A 26,204-nucleotide genomic window follows, 5' to 3' on the forward strand; every position below is an offset into this window, starting at 1 on the left:
ATTACTACAATGTGACCGTATTATAATTGTTCTTTGTACAAGGTGCACTTTATACAAGTTTTATACATCAGATTCACATAGTAGCTGAACTCAACATCCGAAAAAATGATTCATCAGCTATTTGAAGTGTATATGATTCAATAAATTGAATGAAGAAGGCTGCAATTTTTTGTGAATTTTCGAAAAGGAAAAAAATTATATCAAAGTTCCGATAAGTCCGTTTGTTTTTCCCCTGTCACGCAATAAAAGGATATCGGTCTAGAAAAACGGATTTTTTTTTTCATTACTCGAAAATATTATGGCCAAAAGCGTGAAGTAAAAAAAAGCATAAAAACGATAAAATTTAAACTTCTGATTTAGATCACCTACCTATGAATAAAAATAAATAAACTAGTCTTTAAAAAACAAAACACTTAGAAATATTCATTGCTGGTCCTAGTGTTCTCTCGAATTTATGGCTGAAGGCCATGGTCCCACCGAATTTGGTTAAAAGAATTTTTTATTCACCTCATTTAACAATCTAAAAATGAGGAAATATTGAATCCAGCTCGATATGTGAACTAAATGTTCAAACAGAACGAGATTGTGTTTGTTAGGATAACTTATAAAAAGAATTTGAGCAATTTAAAAGAATTCGGCACATTTTGCCTAATATCAAACGTTTCTTTCGGGGATAACTAACAGTAATAATTAAATTTTCAAATTTGTGCTTATGACCCATTAAACACGTTAAGAAGATAACAAATTTCAATAAAGCCAATGAAATAACAATAAGAAATTAAAATATTCGGAATAAACTAAAATCAAACTCTCACCATCATTAGGGTGATCCAAAATAAGGCGGCAATCATGAATCTTGAAAAAATGCTACAGAAAACAGAAAATAGCTCAGTTCCGAGAACTTTTAAAACTCCTTTATTTTTGTACAAACTCATATAAGCGTAATCTGATATTCTGTGGCATGAATTCGTTTTTCTCCTTATTGAATTCTTCTTAGAATGGAAGAACAATGATTGCTAAACAACATTATGTAAAAAACTAGACTGTTCTGGCAGTAATAAAAAATTTTCAAATCGGCGCACGACGGGAAACTATTTGAATCTGATGATCAACTCAGTTTCCGTATCGTACGCCAGACACTTTGGCTAGTAGCCAATGTGCGTTACTGCCCAGGGCCAAATGAAAGACACCAAGATTCCTGTGAATATTCCTGATATCAAGAAGGCCCCGCCGAGCATACCTGCCGTCGCGGCGTATTTGGGTTCAGCACACCTGAAAAGTGGAAGGCGTATAAGGCAACGGCAATCAGTGGCACCTAAGTTCTGCCAACCTCCAAAAATGACAGCTAACCTAACAAATTGTGGCACTCTAACGAATTGTCAAAAATCGTTGGGGCAGGCAGTGTTTTTTAGAGACGGTGTGTGTGTGAAAGATTGTCTGTCCCTCAGTTACCAACGATTTTGACAATTTGTCAGTGTTACCTATGGTTAGTATCATATTTAACATGGAAGAATATGGTGAATTCTAAAAGTGTGGGTATATGTTAGTTGGAAGGTCGATAATATTAAATTTTTTGATATTTCCATCTATAGGATGAACGAAGCAATATCCAAATGTTTGGAGAAATATTAAATGTACTTACTGAGGTGTAAACATCATAGCTAAGGATGAAAGATATCCAGAACCAAAGGCAAAAGTCATCGAAATTATCCAGTACACTAAATCGTTTTCGAAATATACAGGTAGTACCCTCACATTTCCTTGAACTTGATAGTTTGTGAATATATAGTATGGGATATAAAACAACCTAAGTGTTACAGGGATCCAAAGGAACCTAGGTTTCGGCTGTAGAAAAAACAGTGCAAATGAATACGTTATAATTCCAACCGTGAATTATTTCCAAACTCACCCACTGAACCATTGTAGCTACCAGACTTCCAAGCATCGCGAAAATGTTGAATGTTAAAAAGCAGGTTACTTGTGTGAAATAAGGCTGTTTGAGGAAAAAGTTGGGGTCATTTGGTTGAACACCTAGAAATTCAAAAAAATCCGATCATTTTCAGCTGTTTCAAATTCAGCGCAGACACTCACCTGATTGTATAGATGGAAATACGGCAAGAGTGACAAAAAGAACGCAGAAAACGTTGTACAGTTGAACCCTGCTCTTTTTGATGATTTGCAAATAGGGAATCCTCTCCTGACTGCCAGAGGCATCCTGTTTTTCCAAGGCCAACTTTTTAGCTTTTAAGTCGTGATGCCTGTAGTATCTCTAAACATACGAGTTGATCATTAGGATAAAAATTAGGGAGAAATAATAAATATGACGATGGTATACTCACATTCAGTGGCAAGGCAAAATAGGTGTCAAAACAAATGAAGAGTACGAATAAGGCCGTTATGAAATAATAAATGGCAGCTATGCGCTGATCATTCGAAACATAAGTGGTAAGCATGGACGCCAACGAAACGAAAGTTCCGCTTATGTTATTGCCCAATATTATAGCACCAGTGTATTTTCCAGGCAGTTTAGCGGCCATTCCAAACACCGTATTTTGGTAAACGCCATTGGCCACTGTAAAAAAAAAAACGATCATTCCTTCATCCGAAATGTAAACCTCCTGGTAACTTACTATTCAAGACTACAACGCAGATCATAGTTATCCAGAAAAACGTCTCCGGCCACGAGGCTGTATCAATCATGGCTAAAAACACAGTTACTAAGAAGCACACAACAACGGTGCCTATACTATACACAATTCTTGTAGTTAATTCTCCACCCCTGAAACGAATGGTAAAATTACAAGGGAACTTCCAATTCAATATCGAAATCGATGATATTTCCAGACATTGAAGCAAGCAAGAAAGTTTTTTTTCATAGTTCAGTTACTGACGATGAAAAAATACTTCAGTACCTATTGACCAAAACAAATATTAATTAAGTTTACAGATGAATTATGAATAAACAATACTAATAAACTTATAGTGAGATTATTTATCGATGAGCTGATAAGATGAGTAATAGGGTAATTCAATAGCCATCATTACTTACCCGATTTGGACGAAGATATTCAGCCAATTAAATGCTACGTTAGGAACTTGAGAACAAAAGGTCAGTATTTGTATAAAATTAGATACATAGGGGAATACATAGCCGATGTAGGATTCCGATAGTTTATACGTTGTAAAGTACTGAAACAAAAATCAACATCAAAACTCAACCAAGCAATAACCGCAATTTCCATGAATCAATTAATGTCTATATAGTGTAAGTCTTAGGCTCTTACAAATATTTTGACTGTAGATTCTTGGGGTCAAAAGAAACACTTTTTTCTTTTACCATTTCTTACGAATCGGCTCGGTTTAAAAGATACAGGCTGTTGAAAAACCATAAAAAAAATTTATTTTTAGTTCTATCTCACAAACGGTTTTATCGAATGGAATGAATTTCGGAATATAGTTTTTCATTCATTTGATGAACTTTTTTCAATTACAAGATATCTCCCACGTCTTCCAGTTTTCTCATTATGATCATAACGTACCATAAAAATACCTAAAATTCAAAGAAATCAACCATTGAAACTAAGTTGGACGAGATCTAATGAATATTTGAACGCTTTGTAAAATAAAAGCATTCCTCATACTCTCTCGTATAATGCGTCGTTTTCGAGTAATTTGATGTTCAAAAATTAAAAAGTATCTGTGAAATTGGATACTTTGGCTGAATACAACTCTGTTTAAAAGATCCACAGCTGTGTAGAGTCACAGATTTACCTAGTTATTCTGAAGGTACTTTTGTTTATCCCCGGGGTGGCACAGCTAATTATGAAAACTTTAAATGACTATATCTTTTTATCAGGGCCGTATCGGAAAAAATGATATAGAAAAAAAGTGTTTCTTTGGACCTCAAGAATCTACTGTTTCCAAATTTATTGAACGAGCCGAAAACTCACTTTTTCGGCAGTGATGAACATATTCCAAGGCGTCAGGGTACCGATGCCGTGCACCAAAAAAACGATGTATATGAGATTCCATCTGTCCCTTGGGGCGTGTACTTCGAGGCTGGCTTGGTCCATCGTGAGGTGCTTGAAATTCAGCTCATCCTCGGGCAGGTTGTTCTCCTCCCAGGAGGGGTGGAGTTTGACCGGCTGCTGCAGCCTGCTCGTTTCCGAAGCTTCATCGCCTGAAAAAGAGGGAAAACCTACTGAAAGTCATAAATAAATGCAAACTGTAATAATTTGTATTAAAATCAAAATCTGATCCATCACTCAAAGGGAATAAAGAGCCCAAAACGAACAAGACAATAACGAATAACGGAAACTAACCTGGAAGCCTGGACATAATTATACTAGGAACAAAGCGACGAAGTGAACCAAACTGAGGCCAGTTCAGAGCCGAGATACCACAAGATTATTTGACTCCACTGAGACCGGCACGAGTGCCATACCAAATCCTAGACTACTTCATCCCAATTCGATAATAATTGTCCAGCCCTATCTGATCGTCTTAGGTAATGAATCCGAGCATTAGGGTCAGATTTTATCGGCTTTATTATCATCAAGAACCCATTCTCACGCACACCGAATTCATAATCTCTCGAATACCGATTGATACCGAAGAGTGAACCGTTTATTTTCAAGGCAGATAAGACGTTCTATCTCAAAAATCCATTTGTTGTACGAGTTGAACGACTCTCTTTGTACAAATTATCTAAGAACGTTTCGGAAACTGATGAATGAAAGTTGGAGCAATAGCGATTAAACAGAATTGCTCACATTGCATGCGCTTTAGATCCCAGATACAATCTGAAACTGCAAGAAGACGTACAGGGCGAGTAAAAACCAACGCACAAAATTCACGTGACAGATGGCCCAAACGTGTAATTTTCCTCGAATCTGGCATTTCCCCAACGAAACCGCGTTGGGTGTTACCTGGTAGCTCGTTTTTCAACGGAACACGTCACACGTGAAAGAATTTCCAGTAGTGTGACCGGCCAACTTGATTTTCCGATAGCGTTTCCCCCCACAGTGCCGGAACCATTGTTCGAGCTTTCCTTTGTCAACTCTTTCCCGAGCGTGAAAGCGAGTATGAGTCGCAATCGATTTGAATTCCGAAAAACGGCCGGCTAGTAAAATCGCCAGGTAAATAAAAGTAAGCCGCGATTATTCGATGGAATTCGAAGATATGAAATCTTCGAGCGACACCTGCAGTGTTCTGAATCGCCATCTGGATAGTGCTCATTGGTTAGGGAAGTTCCTTCAACTGTAATGGCCTTCAGCATATTCACTGTGAGGTTTTTTCCAGACAGTGTTTTCTTCCAACTTTTATAATAACCCATTCTCAACTTGTATTAACTGCATTTACGTATGTCATAAGTATAAATTGAAAAAATTCTTCGCAATGATTCGAATCGACCTTGTCCTTCGACCCAGTTTCCGGAGTAACCCGAAGTCGAATCTGCAGAATGCTGAGAATGCTGATGGGAAGCAATTTCAGGATACCTTGATAGGCATAACTGAGGAGTTATCGTGATGCTTTGCGTTCCAGGGACGCGGTAAATAGGAGATGATGAATTTGGTCCTCCGAGCTGGATAGGATGCGACTTTCAATACTTTAATACGCCGTAATTGTTCCGTAGAAAAGGAATTGGAGATGGGAACCTGGAGGTAGAATAAATAGGTGGAAGAGATTTGCCGGCTTGGGAAATGTGAATAGAATCATACTAAAAAGAAGAAATTTACAACTTAATATGAAAGTGGACTTGTGATATCTTGTCAAAGATTGTCTCAAGTGCCCACACTTAACGATGCTGAATACAGAAGGAGACAAATCACCAATTTGACTTCTATTTCCGACAACACCTCTATTTAAGTGAAGCATCGATTAACTGTGAGTTCGTTGAACTTAACCCACATCGAAAATAGACAGGGACATTTTTACCATGGAAATGAGTACTATTTAAAAAACCAAGCGTCATAAATATGGAGCCAAAGAGGCAATTTGTTCCAACGAAGTTGAAGAGAAATGTAATTGACAAGATGAAGGCGAATTTTATACATGTTTTCCTGATTGAAAAACTGAAACATGTCATGATGCACTCGAGAACTAGTTGAGAAAAACTCATGCAGGACAATTCAATTATTAATTAAAAATAGCGTTGTTTAGGAAATGAGTTTTATCCTGTTCGTTGTATAATTCTTTGGGCTGTTTCCATAATCTTTCTGTTTTTTTTTCCATGTAAAACCAGATAGATACTGGAAACAGCCAAATAATTATGCAGTAAGTAATGTCGCTCATCAACAATTTCACATATGTATTGTAAGTTTCAAGTACTCTACAATGAGTGAATTCATTTCTCATATCAATTAAACCATTGTTCGTAATTGGTCTGGGATCTATGTGTTCTTTGGAGAAAGCAGTACACAACTGAGGATATCGGTAACAGAATTCTTGAGGTATTGGCGCATCGCCGACAAAAACAAAACTTAATTTTTCGAATCGATAGAATTCATTGATTTCTTCTTATGTTAAGTTATTTATAGAGTAATTGGATCATATCTCCGTAGTTTTTAATTGAGGTTTGGGGATTTTCCGTTCGTGGGACGGTAAATCCAACTTCCCAATAGAAAATTTCCTAGCAATACATTTAAAAACACGATTGTCAGTTCGTTTGCTCGTCGAGCTATATGAATTCTGAAGGAAGCATGTTTTTTCTCATCCAAAATGAAAAAAAAAAGGTGTAGAGTTGATGTTTCACTCCACCAAGATCATGAAAAAGGAGTGGGCGTTTATTATAATTCTCCCCGAAGACATAAGTTATACATCTTCTATTTTACCCGCGTAAAATCACATAAAGTCCTTCAGCACGAACATCAGTTACAACTTGACACGTGCGTAACATTACAATTTATCCCCGTAGGTAACAAAAAGACCGAAACGTTGCGGAGCGAGCCTGTAAGCGCCTTCTCTCTCCAGTTCGGCACAGATTACAGGTCTGGAAAGGTTTTGCGGCGAAGTTTTAGACGAACGAAGAACCCTCTGCGTAACTTTTAGGAAATTAGTTCCTTTACCGGAGGAATTATTGTGACGTCTTCGAGTGGCTTGTTTCTCCCGCTCTCAAGGAGGAAATATTACTTTTGAACCCTTCAGAGCGGCCGAACTTGTATCTTGTTCGTGATATCGTATTGAGAATTCTTCTGATGAAGTCTGAAAGTGATCCACCTAGGCCTCTGAATTCAAAAGGATTTTTTCATGTGGAATTCGGTTGAGGGTCATAAAAACAATAAATATGTAAAAGAGAAGAATGAAATCAGGAATATACTACCCAAAATTTTAAAGAGAATACTATAAAATGGTCCAAGGATAACGAAATTTTATTCCCAGAGAATTCAAGCATTTTAAGACTATCAATACAATGTATGGCCTCCACGAGCATCAATAACAGCTTGACATCTTCTTCGCATACTACAGACGAGGTTGTTGAACATTTTTTGTTCCATAAACGGGGCAGAAGCTCTCTCAGATCATTTAAGGATTCTGGGGTAGGTTGATGATTATCTAATCTTCTTTGGAGCATATCCCATGCATGTTCTATGCAATTCAAATCTGGTGAGTGCGGAGGTATTGGTAAATGTGGAATACCAAGCTTCTCGCGCGCATTCTCAACTATGGCTGCACGGTGCGGTCTAGCGTTATCGTCTAGAAATTGAAAATTTGGCACAACATTGTCAATGACATGCTCCCTATTCCCAGGACAAATGACACAGAATTACGACGGCTCACCCTTAGACGCGTTCGGCACTCCCCGGGTATCCACACCAGCAGAGTGCCTCCCTAACCGTAGGGGTGAACACGGGAACGAGATAAAAAAAAAGGGAAATGAGGAAAGGGTGAGTCACCCCAAAGTGCCTTCCGTGCCTCCCGGGTATCCACACCAGCAGGGTACTTTAATGACAGTAGGGGTAGAACTCAGACTGTGGCATAGGAGTGGTGATGATAGGAGCTGAAGTTCCAACAGGGAATAAGATGGTAGGTTTGAAAACTACCCCCTCGTTACAGACTCTGTAACTGGTCTGAACAGCTCTGACGGCGGCCACAAAAGACCCCAGAGTCAACTATCCATCCATCAGTCCGTTTCTTCGAATTCAAACGAAAATAGCGGTATTTGATAGGGGGATTGGCCTAGCCGAGACGGGTAGATGATTGCGTTACCGCCTGACACACACCAACCCTCGAAAAACCCCTTTACCCCGTGCCGGCATTTCGCTCAGACTTTCCGCGACCCTTTGTGCAAAGTAATTCTAGCGGATCCTCCTTCTCCGGTCCGAATAAATTCCAGCTCGCTCGCAAATAGAGCGGCAGACTTCGATTTCCTTTTTTCTCTCTCGACATCCCCGGGACGTGTCAACGACATCGTTTGCTCAATTTCATCCGACAGTCGCGTTCTGCCGTCGATCACGAATGATTAGTTCACTCATCGGGGGATAATTTGTTGTTGGCGGCGGCAAAGGGGCAGGAGGTAGCGGTTAAATTAGGTTAGATGGGGTTTTACGGCATCGGGATAAACAGCGTAAATGAGTTGATTTCGAGTGCGATCTTCCCTAGGGGTTGGTTTGCAGATTGAGGGTAGAGCTTTCAGGTGGTGAGATCGTGATGAGGCAATAAGTCTAGATGATCTAGATCCCCGTGAACAACAATCAAGGATCTATACAGCCTACAATGCAGCCTAATGGCTCTACAACCGACCATTTCTTAACCAACTCTAGAATAAAACGAGGCTGCGTGTTAGCGTCTTTACTGTTCGATAATTGCTGATGTGAGTATGCCTGCAAGAGGTGTTGGAATAAGATTCAGATTTGATGGAGGCCTATTTAACCTGAAGCACCTCAGAACAGAAACCCCTACAAAGTTTATCACGGAACTTCAATATGCAGACGACTGCGCACTTATAGCTAGCAGCCCAGAGGATCTACAGATAATGCTGGACACCTATAAACATATATACGAAGCTTTAGGCCTTAGACTCAATATCGACAAAACCAAAATCCTGGTAAGTCCGCCAGAAAGCCTTCGAATACATATCAGCCTGGAGAATGAAACTCTAGAACAGGTCGAGCAGTTCAAATACTTGGGAAGCTCCATAAATACCTACTAGGGCTAACCTAGACACGGAAATAAACAACTGTATCAGTTCAGCATCACGGGCATTCTGGAAGCTAAAGGTCAGAGTGTTTCAAAATCACGACCTCAATCTGAAGACCAAGACAGCTGTTTACGAAGCAGTGGTTCTCCCAACGCTTCTTTGCGGAAGCGAAAGCCTGGACGCCCTACAGGCGACATATTAAACAGCTCGAACAAACGCAACAACGTCATCTAAGACAGACAATGCATATCAGATGGTTCCACAAAGTTTCGAATGCAGAAGTCTTGCGAGTTGTACAACAATTGAGACTCAAGTAACGAGGGCCCGACTCAGATGGAGCGGCCACATTCTGAGTATGCCAGAAACAAGACTTCCCAAAATAGTTCTGTACGCCGAATTCACAGAGGGGGCTCGGAAACCAGGAGGCCAGTATGAGCGGTTCAAGGATTGACTGCATCAATCCCTAAAATCAGTTAATGCCAATCATAACTGGGAACAACTAGCATTAGACAGATCACAGTGGAGGTCTTTGGTCCATAGTTATAATGGAGACTCGAGAAGAATACAGCGGCGGCCAGATCTGGTTGGTGACTATCCATACCCTGAGTGTGGAAGGATCTGCAGGTCACGGTTGGATCTCTTCAGTCACAGGAGGGCACACAGTCGCAATTAGCCCTAAGAAATTACGAGTCTGTTCGCACCTTCAATCTTTTATTTTGTCTTTTTGTAGATTTATTCCCGGTAACGGGATACAGCAATGAATAAATTGAGATGAAGGATTCTTCTGTGATGCTGAAATATGGCTCCACGTTCAGAAAACGCACCACGTAAATATTTACTCGAGAAGACATTTCGCATCGTTTGAAACTGTCGAGAATATTTGACGATTGAATAAAAAAGGAAATTGCGCCATATTCACAACCAGAACAGAGAATGGTGGTGAATAATTCACCATACTGATGATTTTCGTTGAGGTTTCAGTATTAATTCCAAATTCCGAGCAAACCCTCCTCTGAACCACGTCGATAAAGATGCGGCTTAAAATAATTTCCCGTATCTGCGAAAGCCAAATTGAGGGCTTGGTCGAGAAGAGGCATAATTCTCTGTGTTTCTTCTAGAAACGTCAGATACGTTTATTTTGTTTCCTCTGCCTCGCCGCAGGATTCCATTAAAACGAAACTCCTAAGAAGATAAGCGGATGATGTGGAAGTGCTGAGCAGTTTGAATGTATCACCGGGACGAGGTATACTCTAGCTAAAAAAAAAAAAAAATAACGCACTCTCGATTCGGAATGAAACGAAAAATCCCCTGGGGGATGAAAACATGAAAGCTTTAATTCTAGGAGGTTCGGTTCGGGTGCACTACATAGGCGGGGACCGTTATGTTGGTATTGCCCTGAAAATGTATATGGGAGTTTCCACGAAGAATAGTTTTCTTCGATGATTCCGAGACAACTATTAGGACACCCGATCCTGAAGTCGTTGAAACTTGACACACTTATCTAGAGAATATTTCCTTCTATTTTCTTTCCATTTCCGAAGTATTGGATTCAATAACAAATGCTTTTTTCTCGTTCGCGTCTATATAAACCATCATAATTTACTGATAATGGAACGATCCAGAACACTAATTTGACAGTTTACCTGGAAAATGATACAGCAGAAGCAGAGAATTAAGTTGAGACACAGAATATCATTCACAATTCCATGACTTGACAACGAATTCTATAGAACACATGTTAATTAGTTCAGATTTAGAACCACTTTTAATCCATTCATCGTTCATCCACGTATTCAAAACCAACACCGTATTACCCATCATATTCAGCTGACTTGATAGAGTCCCAGCGACACCGTTTCGAAAGGAAGAAACCAACGTAGGAAAAAATCATTTTCCCCCATAGATTAGTCTATTCGTAACTATCACATTTTTGAATTTCCAGAATGTACTCACCTCTGCCTGCGTATTGAGATCCATTCCTCTCGTTGTACCTTGAGTTTGTCATTTTTTCCACTTCTTCTTGTTCTCCTCAACTCATTCTGCGAAAACGAAAAAAAATGCTTACATACGCTGGAACGCCACAAGTAACTGTGAATGAATTTTCGTTGAATGGAATCGCAGTAAAAATGGTCTTTTTTCCCCAGAGGAAATTTTCAAAACAACCGCACACATAACCTATTTTCACCTTGATAAAATTATCGTCATGTATACGTATCGCCTCAATCAAAGTTTGATAGTTTAGAAGTTTAGATTTTCAGTCACGTTCCCCTAGATTCGGGATTGTTAATAAAAATGATGAAAGGATTGTCGTATCACATTTAGATCTACTATGATTTTTCAGGGAGATACGGCTGATACGAGTGTGGGAAGTTGACCTACGAAAAATTGCCAAAAAGATTCGAAAATACCGAACGGTTAAAGCGAAGTCGGTGAAATCTCGAGATTTATTACTAGAAGAGTTGCTCTTTCAGAATATGTATAACATTCGGATCTACGATGATTTTCCTGGAAGATACGCCACTCGAAAGTTGATCGATGGAATCTCACCCCATAAATTTGTATTTCGCTGGCTTTCCAACCCTTCATTGCCTCCGAAACGTAGTATGTTCGCTTGGTACGATTCGCTGTTGATGTTTGCTTTGAGTTCAAAACGTTATCGACAAAATTCCTACGACAAGCGAATTATCTCAACAAGAAGCTTCCGCGTTATCTCAGTGTTGCAACTACAAATTACTGAGATGGATTCCTTGCCCGTTTAACAAAGACGTCTCTATGTCTAGGGCGAACAAAAGGATGTAATTTAATTGATAATATTTGATTCAGGATCCTGATACGTGAACATTATGAAAATGTGCAACTAAAATTCATCAGCAAGGTTCTGAACAGTACATTATTCAGAAATATCCCAAATTAATACATTTTTTAACTCGATTCCGGGACACCTATATAACCAGGGTCTATCCCTATACGTTTTTCACACGCATTCTATAGAAGCTACAACAATATGTACACATTTCCCTGTCTGCCATATCCCTCATATTTCCCAAGGGTATTAGAGCCCCTTCCCTGTTATCGGATGAAGAACCTGCCTTTCGAGGTTAACATCCTTTGACGGGAGATGGATCGAAAATTCCACCTGACATGTTTCGTTATGCAAACACTCGGGAATTCGGTAAAACTCGTTTATAATTTGGACGTAATTCGAATGCCCGATATCTGTCATGTACGAACTTGTTGCGCGTTCCGCCTATGAGCGTACCCGGTAATTGAATGTGAAAAATTTTCCAACTGACGAATCAATTATTGGCAGAAGTTGGACGTAGCCGATATTGAGAAACTTTTGAGATATGTATGAAGAAAAATGGTGAACTACCTCCCATGAAAGATATGCACTAGATGTCTTTAAATTTGATAATGAAACTCGAAGTTAGACTTGTATTGTCTCCCTCTAGTACAACGGCTGGTTTTTACTGGTAATTATAGTTAATTAAAAGCGCATATAAATTAGAAACCATATTTGTATGTTTAACGCAGGCAGAGTTTACTTTGAATAATGTTTTGATCTATGTTTGACCGTGGAAATGAAATTATGTATTACTATTTCCTGAAAGCTCATTCCTCATTATGGGACAGGTATTCCGGGATGCCTGATAAGTCATCGACTAGATGTAATCTTGTGAATACCTGGCGTCTAGGAGGCAATTGCCATTATCTATAATTTCAAGTCTGTGAAGCATGGGCGTAGTTAGAGGGGAACGCATAAAAAGAGGGGGACACTTTTCAATGAAAAAAAGTTGTTTTCATTCTTTCAGTCGCTCCTTGAAACTACTAGGGTACGACAAAGCTTTACAATTAATTAATATTCTTAAATAGACAAACGAATCCGAAATAAGTCCCTTCATGTAGCTCCGAAACTGTTAAGCATCCTCTGGTGAAAATTTAAATTCATTCACCCTTTCGTTTAATGAATTGAAAGACCTTCATCAGATCGCTCTTATTCATCAGTTATATTGTGAAAGAAATTGATACTACAAAATTGAGAACATTAAATCTACCCTGTACTAAAATACACCTGCTACATCAAATTAGCAAATCAAAAATTGAACCCAAGTTTGCTTCAACTCAAGATTTAGAACTGGAATTAGGTTAAAAATTAAGTAGATTCTTGAATTAAAGCGCAAAAATAAACAAAAACAACGCTTCAATTTCGTAAAGATTTAATGAATACAATTAATATGATTGAAAAATAAATATTTACATTGATTATTATCATTTAAATTCACTGACATAGCAACACGTTGCGTTTGGGGTAATTAACAATAACTCGGCAAGGAATTAATAACATTCCCGCATCAGAAATGCGGTTACAAAGCGTGACCGTCGCTGAACAATCCCTTGCCCTTTAGGTTTTTCACCTTTTACTGTATCAAAATAAGATAACCTATGACAACAGCCGAATTCTTAGGGCGTCTAGCAATAAACAAACGTTCACTTACTGCCAATATCCACACAGTAAAACACGTGCTCAGAAGTCAGAATAGTAGAGTTGGAGTATACTGTCAGTCACAAACCATCATTCACAAATACCGCCAATTAAAAACGACACACTCCGTGCAGCTACTGAACTGCCATATTGCAGCAATGGGATATAAATGGTAACCATGTTGCCGGAATGAACAGTCCTACCCCGAAATCCAATAAAAGGGTCGGAAGTTCAATAGACCTAGATTCGATCGAATTGTCCAGTGCTTTTTGATATTATGAAATCAATGTTCGAATAGAGTGATCCAGCATAGGATCTCCTAATTTTTAATGTAAAACCAAAGATGTTAATCTTTGGTGAAACAGGGATTTTGAATCTTTCCTCAAAGACCGGATAGCGTGAACACAACGGCTACGTAGGAATTACGGTCATAGAGTTCGTGTTCTTAAATGAAATAGCCTGCGCGAAATGAATCTCCAGGATCTAGAAATTTGTGGTATTGGGAAGGAAAAAGTCTGATTTTAATGTTTCTTTCTTTATTTTCATTATGGAGATACAGTAGTGAGCTTTCCGTACTTATATTCATTCGCAACATAATTTTGGTAAAAATATTTTTTTCTTCATTGCTCTTAGTTCTAACCATTGTTCTTGATTTGGTACATACATTTCTGGTGGCATCATCACATTTTTTTCAGAATCCGAGCTTTCAGGTGGATCTGAAATATGAAATTATCCAGTTGACAATTCAATTTGGTGGATGAGCTTTTTCACTTAGATATTTTTGTTCAGTTTTTTTCTAAGACAACAATGAAACTGCTATACACGTTTTTTTTTAATATGCTGGCATTGTAATGTCCTAATTCACGATAGAAAATATTCACATATAACATAGATTTCATCTCAAATTTAAAAAAGAGAAGGTATCCCAAATTCCACAAAGGATATCTGACATGTTTTTTCATCTGAAACGAAATATTCGAAGTACATTCCTTAGAATCACGAAGTAGGAACAAGAATAAAAGTTTCTGCCTAATATCAAACTGGAAATTCCAGTGTCCTCGGCTTTTCTCAGGTATTAGTTCAACTTTGTGTCTAATTAAAATGCGAGCGGTAAACTTTTCCAATAATTCCCAAGAAAATTCACTTTTCAGGTAATGGGAAGTCTCAAGTCTCAAAGTCTGGCTCGTCAAAACTGAGAATCGATGCCATAAATGTAACCCTACGTTAGATATCAAGATTTCAAATTTATTTGAATGAAGAAATTTTTAATGATTTGGTCTGTAAAAATTTCCATTTCCAAATAAATGTTGAAATACAGATAGATGAACCCCAAAAATAAATTCTTGAAACAAAAACAATTTCATTCACTACAAGAAAAAGAGACGCTGTCAGGTGTGGGGTTCGAACCCACGCTCCCTTTCGGGAACCAGAGCTTAAATCTGGCGCCTTAGACCGCTCGGCCAACCTGACCTTGCGGGAGATATCAGATGAAACCGACAAAGCGGAAGGATCAATTATTAATTCTTGTTATAAAAAACATCGCTTCACCAAAAACCACTGGAATAAACCATATAAACTCACTCCGGTCCTGTTTTTCATGTTTCTTATCATTCATTTTTATGTGTTCTCCTGGTCTTCTGAGCAACAATTTACCAACACCCTCGCACCTCCGGAGAATCTCGTTCTTCACCATCCTCTTCTTCATTTTGTTGTCGATGATGGCGCAACCATCAATCCAAATTTTCACGTGGGCGAAATCTTGAAGGAGCTGGATTGCGCCACCATGAGAGAATATTATTTTGGTCATGTAGATATGATCCAGCCATGATTCGCATACCAGTTTCAATATCATATTTGTGACCAAGTGATCGTCCGATGCTACCAAAACAGGAAGCATTATCTGGTCTGGAAAGGGAAAACATTATGGCGTCGAAGATAGATGACAATTTCAGAGGCCTTTAGAACTCACTGAGATATTTATCGACATATCTGCTTGTTACAGGAGGTAGAGTTTTCTCATTTCTCCAGTAAGATGGTGGAGGAAATATCATTTTCAAGATGGCCAAACAGATTATACGACATATAGAAGCGAGGTTTTCGATGCATTCTGCAGTCGTATTCTGGAAAAAAAATTAGAACAAGTGTGGAAAATGTTTTTATTTTCATACTGCCTCACCCTCAATTTCCGAATATTCTCTCTCACTTCAGAAACCAATTTGGCCCTCATAAGAGAGCAAACTCGTACATGTTCCCCAAGACCCCCTTTTTCTATGGTCAACGTGTGATCTTGAAGTCTGAGTATATCCAGATGAGAAAGCCATAGAGCTATATCTTTACAGACTATCTTGAAGAATGCGGCGACATTCCAGCTGTGAGCGTATTTTTTGCTCTCATTTATAGCCCATAATCTTATGGTATGCACTGTGTGATCTGGAAAATACTTTCAAGTATGGCGTGTCTTGTAATCCAGGACAAATAAGCGAAATCCATAGACATATGTTTCGTAGTCGACCACAGAACTCACCTAACCTGTGAAGCACAGGAATTTGTTCGACAATCGGAATTTCTTCGAGTGGAGCTCCGACTATCCAGTCTGGGGTAGCTTCACATTGATTGCATAAATCCACCAGATCTTCCAAGGTATCCTTCATCAATACTCCCGTCTCCAGATTATCCTTTCCAGCGGAAGCCACTAAACCCAATCGGAAATTTTGATCCCAGGATGTAGAAGTCACGTGAACACCTAAAGCGTCGGCCAGACTGGTGAGGGCGGAAGATATGACTGGGGGAATATCGGCTAGAAAGATTAATGATGAAATATTGCAGACTTCTTCAAATAAATGTATTTTACCAGTAGGAATGAACTGCAAGATCCACTCCCTCAGGTGCTGGCTAGAATGTGGAACTCTCAGAGCCAGTGGGCTTGGCGCCCACCACAAAACAATGTGCTCCAGGTAATTGGCCACCTCGCCCCATAAAATTTCCTCGTAATACTCCAGTACCTTGGCTTTCGCCTTCTTATTAATTTTGGATGTCCCTGTAGAAAGAAGGAAATCTTGAATGAAGAAAAGCAAAACAAAAAATTAGGAAACGAAAAGAGAAATACAAAAACCACCTGTATTTTTCGATTTTCGGATTCCTTCTGACCCCAGCATCGACGGTACAATGCAAGCAGCAGTTTCCAGTAAATCTTCTACGTTTTTTTCTTCGTACGATAATAATTTTTCCATATTCAGAAATGTCTCGTCGCTCCATCTATTCACCAACTTCTCATGCTTATTATCGTTGTTATCGTCTTCAGGAAGCGACATATGCTTGGTCAAAGCCCTGGAAGTAAGAATTCATGTTCACCATTATCTTAAAAATTCACTTTTTTTTCACCTGTAAATTTCAATACTGGAATTATCGCTACCGTCGTCTTCCTCAAGGGAACCTTCGAAATTTTTGTAAGTCTCCAAGAGGCAATCAATCAATTTGTGACAACATACTTCCGCCCTGTTTATGGCCAAAATCTGCAGCAATCTTGTAACCGACATTTTTTTCAACGGAAACAGTAATTTTGGACAGGTATTTCCGCAGATACTGATGTCGTTCCTCATGGAATATTTCTGATTCATCGTTAAAAGAGTGTTGTAAATTTTACAGAGTCTAAAAAAGGTAGAATAAATTTATATCTCATATAAAATATGTTTGCTTTTGTCTTTTCAATATCTAACTATTTGAAACAACCAATGCAAAATGTTCATTTTCGATATAACATCTTTCAAATCTAAATCATGCTCGCCTCATAACTAGTTCCAGAATCTTGTTGCCAAAGTAAACGAAAAGGTGTCCAGTATCTACGACAACTTGCTGTATGTTATAACAAATCTTCAGCTTCAATTTCCACAATATATCTTTCCAAATATGCATTTTCTCCTCAATAAAACTATCTCTGCCACGATTCAGTTGAGGGAAAATATTACTGTATTTTCCCTGGATCACATCCATCGTATCACAAATATCTTCCAACTCCTGCAAGGCAGACTTGAAATTCAGATTTATATCGAAAAGTAGAGGTGAAATGAAAACCACCTATACATATGTATACGCAGAAAGAAGAATCAATTCATTCAGTACCTACTTGAAAATCTAAATCGTGTTCAATCAAATGTTGTAGCATTTTCGAATGGCTCTTGGATTGAATATTTTGCGAGAAATTGCTTATTCTATAAAGCAAATTGGATGCGTCTCTTTTCAGTTCTTTGCATCCGATGAAAAGCTCATTTTTATCGCAAATATCCAAAGGAATCCATTTGGTCAATGTTACAACGTGCCTGGACATTATATTCAACGATTTTATTCATGCATTTTCAAGTAACACAGCATTTTCAAAAATAAGAACAATCATAATGCAGGTTGAGGAATTGTTATGATGTCGCCATGGTTATGGCTCTCTTGATTTGGTTCAATATCTGGCTTAATTTTAATTATACAAAGAAATACGAAAAAGTTTGCCTTTGTATAGTGGCGGACGAAAGAGGAAAATTTAATTTTACACAGGATGTTAAAAAGCCATCATTCTTTGAGTACATGTTTCATCCAGATATGATTTAAATGCATTCAAAATTGAAATAAGAAATTGGTATTATATTTGTAACTTTATCTCAAGGATTATGATTACGAAGAATTACCAAATTAGCAAAAAGTGCAGTATATATTTTTGTTGAGTTGGAATCTTTCCATTCTTTTTTGTTGATTACTATGGAGGGTAGAGAGACTACCCTCCATATTGAGAACGTGTTAAATTTTGAATTTCAAATAAATCTATGAATCAGACAATAAAAAACAAGAAAAATAACCAACAAATTGTCAACGTCAATCCAACCAAAACAAAAACACTGGAAGTGGTGAAATGTTACCTTTAATGATATCATATCTCTCTTTAAATACTCGAAAAGGAAGGAAAATTAACTTTTATCAGAAAATCCTGATAAATCTCTAAGCATTATTTCGTCACACTGAAGGATATTTGATTTGTTACAGATATGTATGTTGAGATTCATTAAATTAATCGAAACCTATGCTCTAATGTATTGAATTTGAAATTCTTCTTGATGTTTATTTCCGAATAAAAATTTTCAGTTGAATTAACAGAATGCCGCCAAGCAAAATCGTTTTATTGGCGTGTGGATCCTTCAATCCACCTACAAACATGCATTTGAGGATGTTCGGTAAGATCCTGTTTTTTCTGAATAGTCAAGAGCTCAAGCAATAATTTGAACTTTTCAGAAATCGCGAGGGATCATCTTCATCGAATGGGTACTCATTCAGTTGTTGGAGGTCTAATTTCTCCAGTTCACGATGCCTATGCCAAAAATGATTTAGAATCCTCAACACATAGAAAAGAAATGGTGAGGCTAGCATTGAGAAGTAGTGACTGGATCAAATTATCTGACTGGGAGTGCAATCAAGAATCCTGGAGCAGGACTAGACAAGTTCTTAATTATCATCAGGTAAAGAGTCGGCCATGATGCCATGATGACTACTGTTTATTCATTTGTTTGAGCTGAGTTGAGCGCAAGTAAATAATAATTTCTTGTAGAATCATGTGAATGAACTTCTCCAAGCGTCTCTGAATGATAATAACAGTAATTTCGATGAAGAATACAATTGGTTTCCTGACAATGTTAGAAATGGATGTTTGGAAACTGTAGGTGTTAAATTGCTTTGTGGAGCCGATTTGCTAGAGTCTTTCGGTACTCCTGGCCTTTGGTCAGATGAAGATGTGAGTAATAGCATGTCGCGATCTTGCTATAATAGTATTATAGGTTGGTGAACTACATCCTCTTGTATTAATTGATCATTTTTCATTTAGATAGAAGCTATAGTAGGAAAGTATGGTTTAGTAGTTGTGACAAGAAGTAAAACTAATCCATTGGAATTCATTTACAATTCAGATGTACTGACTAAATATATGGTGAGTGATTTTGAATTTCGGGAGATTTTTGTTGTGATTAGTACCATTCTAGTCTAACATCTCAATTGTTACTGAATGGATCGGTAATGAAGTCAGCTCTACCAAAGTACGGAGAGCAATTAGAAGAAATGAGTCAGTTAAGTACTTAATCCCTGACCCTGTCATAGACTACATACAGAAAAAAGGCCTTTATGGATTCAAACATAAGTGAGTAATTTTAAAATTTGAATGGAATTTATACACATGGCATTTATTTGTTGATTACTCATAACTTGTGCAAATTTTTTTTTAATCCTCAATATATCCCCCTCTCAATCGAGATTTCTGTTCATGCTTCATGGAAACAGTAAGTACAACACTAACATTATCCTCAATATGAACTCTGAAACTCTTCTGATGGACGTAAATCAAACTTCTCCTTCGACACTCGCAAACTGTATGAACATATGCAACAATAATCTCTTCAGCAGATTTCAATCGCATGAGAATTTCTCTAGCATAGATACGGTGGATAAATCAAAGAAAAATCACACTACTGTTTCTCCAGCTAATTACAAACATCCTGGACAAGCTGTACAAGTAAGGACAGTACGAAGAACTGTTGACGAAGTGATATCGGAGAAGGTAGGTTGTGCCAGCAGCAGTAATGAAAATTCTGGTAAAAAATCTTCCTTGAGAACTGCCAAAAGTACCAACGATTTCCCATCTTTAGATAAGAGTTCTTCCAGTTATAAGTCCGAGGATAGTTTGAAAAATTGCAAAAGTTGCGATGAAAATCTTATCAAATTTATATTCAGTAAGCATGGCATCGAAGTTATAAGTGATGTTGAAACTATTGTGTGAATATTTGAAACTTATGGTATTCCTAAATATTTTGCTCAATACTAACTTTGAAAAAGTAACATTTTGTATTTGGTAGTTCCAGATATTTTTATGTTTGTTTTATCGGATAATAAAAAAATGTCTAGAATATCTAGAGAATACACTGAGTTTTTCAACTCAGCTTTTGAAAAATTAACGAATTTCAATGTTCAACAAAATTTTGTGACTGTAGATGAAAGTTTGTCTATAGTTTGTAGGTTTACATGTAGAATTCAAAGTTACTATAGAATTAAAGTCTTCCAGACATAAAAATACTCGAATTTACTGCTATTTATCAAGGATGGCATGGTATCTAATTACAACCGTTGATTGAAGCCTTACCATAGAGAAAGTTAGGTTAGGTTAGTTAGTTTGATTTGACAGTTGAGTGTGGGTGTGTTTGCGCAGGCGAAAAGCTCCAGTGCGCCGAGCCCCGGGGTACCTGACTGGAAAGCAGCTTATATTAGATTTGTAGTATATTCTGCATCCTTATTAAAAAAAAATAGTCTGGGGAATGATGAGTGATCTTGTTATTATGGCTGTGGTCCGTATATACACTTTGGTTTCTTCTGGTTAGTAAGTGGGCGGTCCGTATATGTCGAATTCCTGACAATTCGGTTCAATATCAGTCACCAGAGTAACCGCTCTAGTAACTTTCGGTTACCAAATGTGTATATACGGACCATACGCTATGTTAGCGCAAGTTTCTTTTGAATAGAGCATGTTTTTCTGTTTCAGACTCCTGCATGCCCTCTTTAATTCAACTTCATAAGTAAATGCTCCCAGTATATGCAGCTTTAAATGTGCGCTTACCATATACTATTCTTAGTCTGCAAGAATTTTTCCTGATGGGATCTTTCTGCCAAAGATGTACTTATAGTATTTATTTTTCTCATATTTTTCTACAGTTGAAAAGCAAACTGAATGAAATTGTAAGGTCTAAAGTTCTTCTGAAATCACGTACACATCACGCTATTTAATGTTTTTAGGGATTAAATTTATATTCTTTATTTGTTATGAATCTTGAAAATCATATTTAGGGTTTATTTGAAATGGATATATGTATTTATGATAAAATTGTTGAGTTTTTTTGAGGTATGTTTATATTTCATTCCGATTAGTTGTTGAAAAATATATAATTGGATGACTAAAGAATTTTATTTTTTATTTCATCATTTCTCCCCCAATCCATTGTTCTGAATGATGGGCTATGTCTGAATTTGAATAATAACCTATGAACCCTATCATTACAGAAAATTTGTTGTCATCTATGATTTGTCTATATTTTAGACAAAGAAAATAAATTGTTTTTACAATCTCTGTGTTTCACAGCATACAGTTGTGTGAAATTAAATGGATAATATAAAAATACGAAAGTTTCTTGAGATAATTTAATTACAAATGTAAGTTATCAGTCACTATCTCTTAAATAATATCACAAATACATATTAGAATCACATAAATACACTTAAATGGACAGAAACAATTATTGTATTTAATGATTCTGCATGAAGTAGAGTATATTCAGGGATTGAAAAATGTTAAATTGATTCACATGGGTTTTCAGAGAACAGCTTCTATACAATGATATGTTATTGTCCTCTCACAATGCAACTTTACCAGGTTCTTTATTTTTTTCGTTAGTAGGGGACTTTGATGTTGATGTGCAGTTACACCATGGTGTAACTTTGAAATCACAGTGCAATTTTACATTGATAAGGGTAAATGGCAAGTTGTCGATAGTCAAATTATTCCAACTGATTATTTTATAATTTACATTGTGTAGTCCAGTATTTCTATCTCGTTTCCTGGTAACTTCCCGTTGATTGTAACATTTTATTGTATCTCTCTTTCTATCTTTGCTATGAATATGTCTGGAAAAAATATTTCAATAGACTACCCTATTAAAATTAATTGAAGGTTGTACCTAAAGGTATTGTTGATTCCAGTGGTGATATTTTCAGGTCTTACGATTTTCAAATTCGATTCCTTGAGCCTGACATAAAATTCATCATCCTCCAATCCCCAACCCCAATACTGATTTGATAAGCCATTGACCATTTCAAAATGTTCTCTACATAAAATTTGAATAATTATTTATTAAGAACAATTTACAGCTTGAGAGTTTGCTAGCTCTTACCTGTTTATCAGAAAAATTCCACCTATGAATTTAGCATAATGATATCTTGGATGTAAATTTGGAGCTGCCAAATGATATGGTTGTTCAGGATATGCATAACTCAAATTCTCATTCAGTGGCAACAGATCCACATCATGCATTGCAAAATAATCATAATTTGATTTGATTTGCAGATACCCCACATTAATTAATGAGGCTCTATTGAATCGATAATTATCTACTTGATTCACAACAAAAATATCGTAAGATATTTGTTGTTTTTCCAGAAAACTGTGCATGTAAGGTATGAATTCAAGTAATTCCTCGAACCTATCCCTATAAGGAACTATGATACCCAACCGGTGTTTAGAGGATGCATCAATTTTTTCTATGTTAGGAATATTGTTGGCAACATATCTTATAATGATTTGATCAGATTTGCAGTCAGCTGTAAGAACGACATGAGCAAATATTAGAGGTAACATAAGATTTACTTCCAAACTTACTAGCGTTTAAAAGTTTCATAGACAAAACTACAGTCATTAAAAACATTATGATCAATATGCCTCCCATAAATAAAGAAAAGGTGCTCCATGCCTTCTCTTTATGGAAATAAATGGGTAACAGAAATGGTCTTGCTTTACTTTTAAACTTCATGCTATTCGCTTTTTTAGTCCGACTTACTCATCTATTTGTAAGGAAGGCATACTCAGAATCAGATGAGGCGGATTCGAACATTGCGAGCAATCGAATTTTCGGAATTAATGATTTAAATTAATAATTTATTTTTGTTAACAATCCAAACAAAATTTAGGTTATGTAAGAACCATAGATTCGTCAACGGTCAATGCTTCTTTTTCTTTTGAAAACCTGTTTTTCTCATACTTTTGCCCCTTCTTTCTCTATGCTTTTGCCAAAGATTCAGGACTTTGCTCTGGCATACCTTTTCATTCTCTTGAGAACCTGCTTTAAAAAACTCAATGAATGCTTAATGGGTTCAATAGAATAGGAAATACGATTAAGAAAAAACAAATTTGACATGAATAAATCGTGTAAAAATTCTGGTAGGAAGAAAAATAGACTGAACGAATGTCTTAGATCTTTATTGCAGAACGGTTGAGTAAAAATATATCATCTAAAATGAATAAAGTAGTTGTCAATTTGTCGTGTGGAAAAGGGTTATAGGTATTATAATAATACTGTTAAATTCAAAGCACCAAACAGAACAGGTAGTTAATAAGAAATAATTCATCTATTACATTATATACAAAAAATATAAATTTCACTTTACAAATTCTATGAGTCATTTTTGATATGTTACACTTATATACAATGAAATAACAAAAAATTACACAATCGGATAGAGCAATGTGAGCTTTGTATTACAAAACCATAACTAGTAACTTGATGCAATTACAAATATATGTTATTCAAATTGTACCAATATTCAATTAGAACCTAATCTGTATTATTGAAACGAATCAAATAAAGTTCTATACACATGCGACAACATATTATTAGAGAACGTTCAACTGGTATTGGCTTAGTTCAAAATATACAAGGTCAAATAAGTATTCTAGCTAATAATCTTCAATATGAAACAGCTATTCAATTATTGTTCAAAGTAATATTTGTTATATCTCTCACAATCATTTCTGCAACTTGCCAAGCCATCTCCTCCTTCCGTTTCTGTTCTTCCTCCAAACTAACAAACTTTCTAACAACATCTTTCAGATTAAACTGACCTCTATCAGGTTCTGGTTCAAATTCAGTTTCGAATCTACCTAAATCATTAACATGACCACAAAGCAATCTACTTTTTCTTCTCTGTTTCCACAAAGAGTCTGGGTCATATAGTTCTCTAGTGTCAATAGTCATATCTGCTGAGGCTTTCGTATATTTTTTAACTGGATTATGGTTCATTTCCATAGCTAAAAATGTACTGGAAGCAAAACTATGTTCACTGTCCCCATCAGACGGAGATCTTTTGTGTTTTTGTATTGAAGTTGCATAACCATTAGATTGCACAGTATTAATCAATTCAGACAGGAATTTATAGAAGAGTTGCGATTCCAAAAATGGCTGAATGAAATATTTTTCAAGTATTTTCTCTACAATAGAGATGGCTAAATTGAAACTGTCCAAAGTTACACCATTCTCTCCACATATTTTTTGCTCTAGAGAAAGTCTCACTTTATCTCCTAAACCTAAAGGACAAAGAGCTTGTAAGGAAAAATATTTATCATATAAAACCACAGCATCATTTTGTGCCTCCACAGGATCAAAGAATTCACCTTGATTTTTCAACTGTTGTTGAAAATTTGTTGCAGCCATCCAAAATTCAAGCAGGTGTCTCTGATCTTCTTGTTCTAAGTATTCCATGAAGTAAAATAAGGCTGTTTCATTACTTAAAATATCGTAGAGTACTATATTCCCACTGGTCAGTACATCTATTTGATATTTACAGTAAAAATCACTCAATAGAAAAGATTCAAAATACTCTTTATCCATCATGTTATAAACATGATTTTGTACTTTTGAGAAACAATTTTCCGAGATTAATTTCGTATTATCACAAATATTTTCTATTAAATCCTTTCTTATGTTGTCATTACATTTAATGTTCAAAATGGCTTCCTGTGCTATGTATTTTTTGAATATTATGAGAGCATTTCTGGTCAACAAATCCATATCTACAAGATCATTTTTTTCTTTGAAATTCTTATAAGATTTTGGACTAATGCTAATATCACTGCTTTCTTTATCACAATTGTGGTTGGGGTTTTTACCTAAATTTGAACCTCTACCTTCTGAAAACTCGCTAGACACACTTGAAATAATAGAGTCAGAATCTGTGCTTACTGATAAACTATCATGCTCTGTAACACTCAATGAAATTGGTGAGGATATTTTTGGGATGTCTACCTTGAAGGTCTCTATATCTAACCAACAAAGGACATAGGCCTCTGATTCTCTTGATTCCATGAATTGGATGAAGTGGTTGACAGCATTCTTGTCCTGTAATATCTCTGGAAGTGTCCTTGCAATTGATGATTTCTTCAAATTCACCTCAGTTCCTGTGATATATATTACATATTAATCTTATAATTCCTGAGGTGTGAAGCTCCATTACCTGAGTCTAAAATTTCCTCCGATATTTGTACGTATTCAAAATTTTCCGTCGTCTTTGAAGGTCTGACATATTGTGGAAGGCTTTCGTTATAGTTTGAGCCTAGTAAATTCGTTCCAACACGATTTTTCTGTCCTACAAAATGGTCCGAATTCAATTAATATTAGTTTTCTCTGATTGGAAATCATAAATATTTACCAGATTTCTTCCAAAATTGTAACATTGCTCATATTTGTTCATGCGTTACTTTTAGAACACTTCATAATAATGTTGAAAACTAAATCAGTGAAATGTTAATTCGAAATTAATTATTTCAGTCAGAACAGTTATTTTCAACATTAGATTAGTAGTTTTTCCGATAGAAAAAACGTCAACATATCTTGACTTTTGACATTGGGCTGTCAGTTGTCAAAATATTTAGTTCACGTCGCATTAATAAGGTGTGTTTCACACGTAGTGAAAAATAATTGAATATTTTTTCATGATGTCCATTGTTCACACGGACCAGAATTG

The 26,204-nt window shown here is 36.6% G+C and overlaps 5 protein-coding genes and 1 non-coding gene across 10 annotated transcripts; 1 reads left to right on the top strand and 5 right to left on the bottom strand.

Annotated features, from left to right (window-relative positions):
- Positions 1-899: 899 nt before the first annotated feature.
- Positions 900-13,793, bottom strand: LOC123313676 (equilibrative nucleoside transporter 1). 3 transcript variants are annotated; one of them, XM_044898648.1, is made up of 10 exons: positions 13,636-13,793; positions 11,093-11,178; positions 3,951-4,180; positions 3,050-3,189; positions 2,631-2,779; positions 2,340-2,572; positions 2,092-2,269; positions 1,910-2,031; positions 1,643-1,845; positions 900-1,272 (listed from the first exon to the last, which is right to left on the bottom strand). In XM_044898648.1, exons 2-10 carry the CDS (start codon positions 11,142-11,144, stop codon positions 1,146-1,148), a joined length of 1,434 nt encoding a protein of 477 aa, XP_044754583.1. In that variant the 5' UTR covers positions 11,145-11,178; positions 13,636-13,793; the 3' UTR covers positions 900-1,145. The 3 variants fall into 3 exon arrangements, with proteins under 3 accessions (XP_044754583.1, XP_044754582.1, XP_044754584.1); XM_044898647.1 differs by having other exon boundaries at positions 3,951-4,198; XM_044898649.1 differs by lacking the exons at positions 11,093-11,178; positions 13,636-13,793 and adding an exon at positions 4,323-4,463.
- A 373-nt stretch (positions 13,794-14,166) lies between these two features.
- LOC123313706 lies at positions 14,167-18,117 on the bottom strand. The gene is made up of 10 exons (XM_044898689.1): positions 17,746-18,117; positions 17,407-17,636; positions 17,004-17,270; positions 16,738-16,949; positions 16,474-16,659; positions 16,147-16,419; positions 15,799-16,052; positions 15,592-15,742; positions 15,204-15,527; positions 14,167-14,338 (listed from the first exon to the last, which is right to left on the bottom strand). Exons 1-10 carry the CDS (start codon positions 17,944-17,946, stop codon positions 14,205-14,207), a joined length of 2,232 nt encoding a protein of 743 aa, XP_044754624.1. The 5' UTR covers positions 17,947-18,117; the 3' UTR covers positions 14,167-14,204.
- Trnal-uaa lies at positions 15,009-15,092 on the bottom strand. The gene has a single exon. It is a non-coding gene; the product is annotated as a tRNA-Leu (tRNA).
- Positions 18,118-18,469: 352 nt separating the features above from the next.
- LOC123313725 (nicotinamide/nicotinic acid mononucleotide adenylyltransferase 3) lies at positions 18,470-21,597 on the top strand. Of its 3 annotated transcripts, none has more exons than XM_044898712.1 (8): positions 18,470-18,651; positions 18,747-18,835; positions 18,894-19,117; positions 19,207-19,389; positions 19,480-19,581; positions 19,634-19,788; positions 20,052-20,205; positions 21,181-21,597. In XM_044898712.1, exons 2-8 carry the CDS (start codon positions 18,760-18,762, stop codon positions 21,199-21,201), a joined length of 915 nt encoding a protein of 304 aa, XP_044754647.1. In that variant the 5' UTR covers positions 18,470-18,651; positions 18,747-18,759; the 3' UTR covers positions 21,202-21,597. The 3 variants fall into 3 exon arrangements, 2 of the variants coding, with proteins under 2 accessions (XP_044754647.1, XP_044754648.1); XR_006537765.1 differs by having other exon boundaries at positions 18,472-18,651; positions 20,129-20,205; XM_044898713.1 differs by lacking the exon at positions 20,052-20,205 and having other exon boundaries at positions 18,473-18,651.
- A 222-nt stretch (positions 21,598-21,819) lies between these two features.
- Positions 21,820-23,388, bottom strand: LOC123313724 (xylosylprotein 4-beta-galactosyltransferase). Its single transcript, XM_044898710.1, has 4 exons — positions 23,068-23,388; positions 22,583-23,009; positions 22,370-22,516; positions 21,820-22,316 (listed from the first exon to the last, which is right to left on the bottom strand). The coding sequence occupies exons 1-4, from the start codon at positions 23,216-23,218 to the stop codon at positions 22,046-22,048; spliced, it is 996 nt and encodes a 331-aa protein (XP_044754645.1). The 5' UTR covers positions 23,219-23,388; the 3' UTR covers positions 21,820-22,045.
- Positions 23,389-23,649: 261 nt separating this feature from the next.
- Positions 23,650-26,100, bottom strand: LOC123313788 (A-kinase anchor protein 10, mitochondrial). Its single transcript, XM_044898803.1, has 3 exons — positions 25,890-26,100; positions 25,695-25,826; positions 23,650-25,638 (listed from the first exon to the last, which is right to left on the bottom strand). Exons 1-3 carry the CDS (start codon positions 25,912-25,914, stop codon positions 24,170-24,172), a joined length of 1,626 nt encoding a protein of 541 aa, XP_044754738.1. The 5' UTR covers positions 25,915-26,100; the 3' UTR covers positions 23,650-24,169.
- Positions 26,101-26,204: the final 104 nt, after the last annotated feature.

Source organism: Coccinella septempunctata, chromosome 5 (assembly GCF_907165205.1).
Source record: "Coccinella septempunctata chromosome 5, icCocSept1.1, whole genome shotgun sequence".
Lineage (NCBI taxonomy): Eukaryota > Metazoa > Arthropoda > Insecta > Coleoptera > Coccinellidae > Coccinella > Coccinella septempunctata.

What these genes read in the sequence shown, in the direction of transcription:
- LOC123313676 (XM_044898647.1), bottom strand. Translation starts at nt 11,144, where the DNA reads ATGACAAACTCAAGGTACAACGAGAGGAATGGATCTCAATACGCAGGC. An exon ending in CTGCGTTGTAGTCTTGAATA is followed by an intron (nt 2,573 to 2,630) that starts GTAAGTTACCAG and finishes TTTTTTTTACAG; the next exon opens with TGGCCAATGGCGTTTACCAA. An exon ending in TAGCTACAATGGTTCAGTGG is followed by an intron (nt 1,846 to 1,909) that starts GTGAGTTTGGAA and finishes TTTTTTCTACAG; the next exon opens with CCGAAACCTAGGTTCCTTTG.
- LOC123313706 (XM_044898689.1), bottom strand. Translation starts at nt 17,946, where the DNA reads ATGTCCAGGCACGTTGTAACATTGACCAAATGGATTCCTTTGGATATT. An exon ending in TCCAGTATTGAAATTTACAG is followed by an intron (nt 16,950 to 17,003) that starts GTGAAAAAAAAG and finishes TCTTACTTCCAG; the next exon opens with GGCTTTGACCAAGCATATGT. An exon ending in ACATGAAAAACAGGACCGGA is followed by an intron (nt 14,339 to 15,203) that starts GTGAGTTTATAT and finishes TTCATATTTCAG; the next exon opens with ATCCACCTGAAAGCTCGGAT.
- LOC123313725 (XM_044898712.1), top strand. Translation starts at nt 18,760, where the DNA reads ATGCCGCCAAGCAAAATCGTTTTATTGGCGTGTGGATCCTTCAATCCA. An exon ending in AAGTTCTTAATTATCATCAG is followed by an intron (nt 19,118 to 19,206) that starts GTAAAGAGTCGG and finishes AATTTCTTGTAG; the next exon opens with AATCATGTGAATGAACTTCT. An exon ending in ACGAAGTGATATCGGAGAAG is followed by an intron (nt 20,206 to 21,180) that starts GTAGGTTGTGCC and finishes TTTCTGTTTCAG; the next exon opens with ACTCCTGCATGCCCTCTTTA.
- LOC123313724 (XM_044898710.1), bottom strand. Translation starts at nt 23,218, where the DNA reads ATGAAGTTTAAAAGTAAAGCAAGACCATTTCTGTTACCCATTTATTTC. An exon ending in GGAATTTTTCTGATAAACAG is followed by an intron (nt 22,517 to 22,582) that starts GTAAGAGCTAGC and finishes AATTTTATGTAG; the next exon opens with AGAACATTTTGAAATGGTCA. An exon ending in GGAATCAACAATACCTTTAG is followed by an intron (nt 22,317 to 22,369) that starts GTACAACCTTCA and finishes TATTTTTTCCAG; the next exon opens with ACATATTCATAGCAAAGATA.
- LOC123313788 (XM_044898803.1), bottom strand. Translation starts at nt 25,914, where the DNA reads ATGTTACAATTTTGGAAGAAATCTG. An exon ending in ACAATTTTGGAAGAAATCTG is followed by an intron (nt 25,827 to 25,889) that starts GTAAATATTTAT and finishes ACCATTTTGTAG; the next exon opens with GACAGAAAAATCGTGTTGGA. An exon ending in GGAGGAAATTTTAGACTCAG is followed by an intron (nt 25,639 to 25,694) that starts GTAATGGAGCTT and finishes TATATATCACAG; the next exon opens with GAACTGAGGTGAATTTGAAG.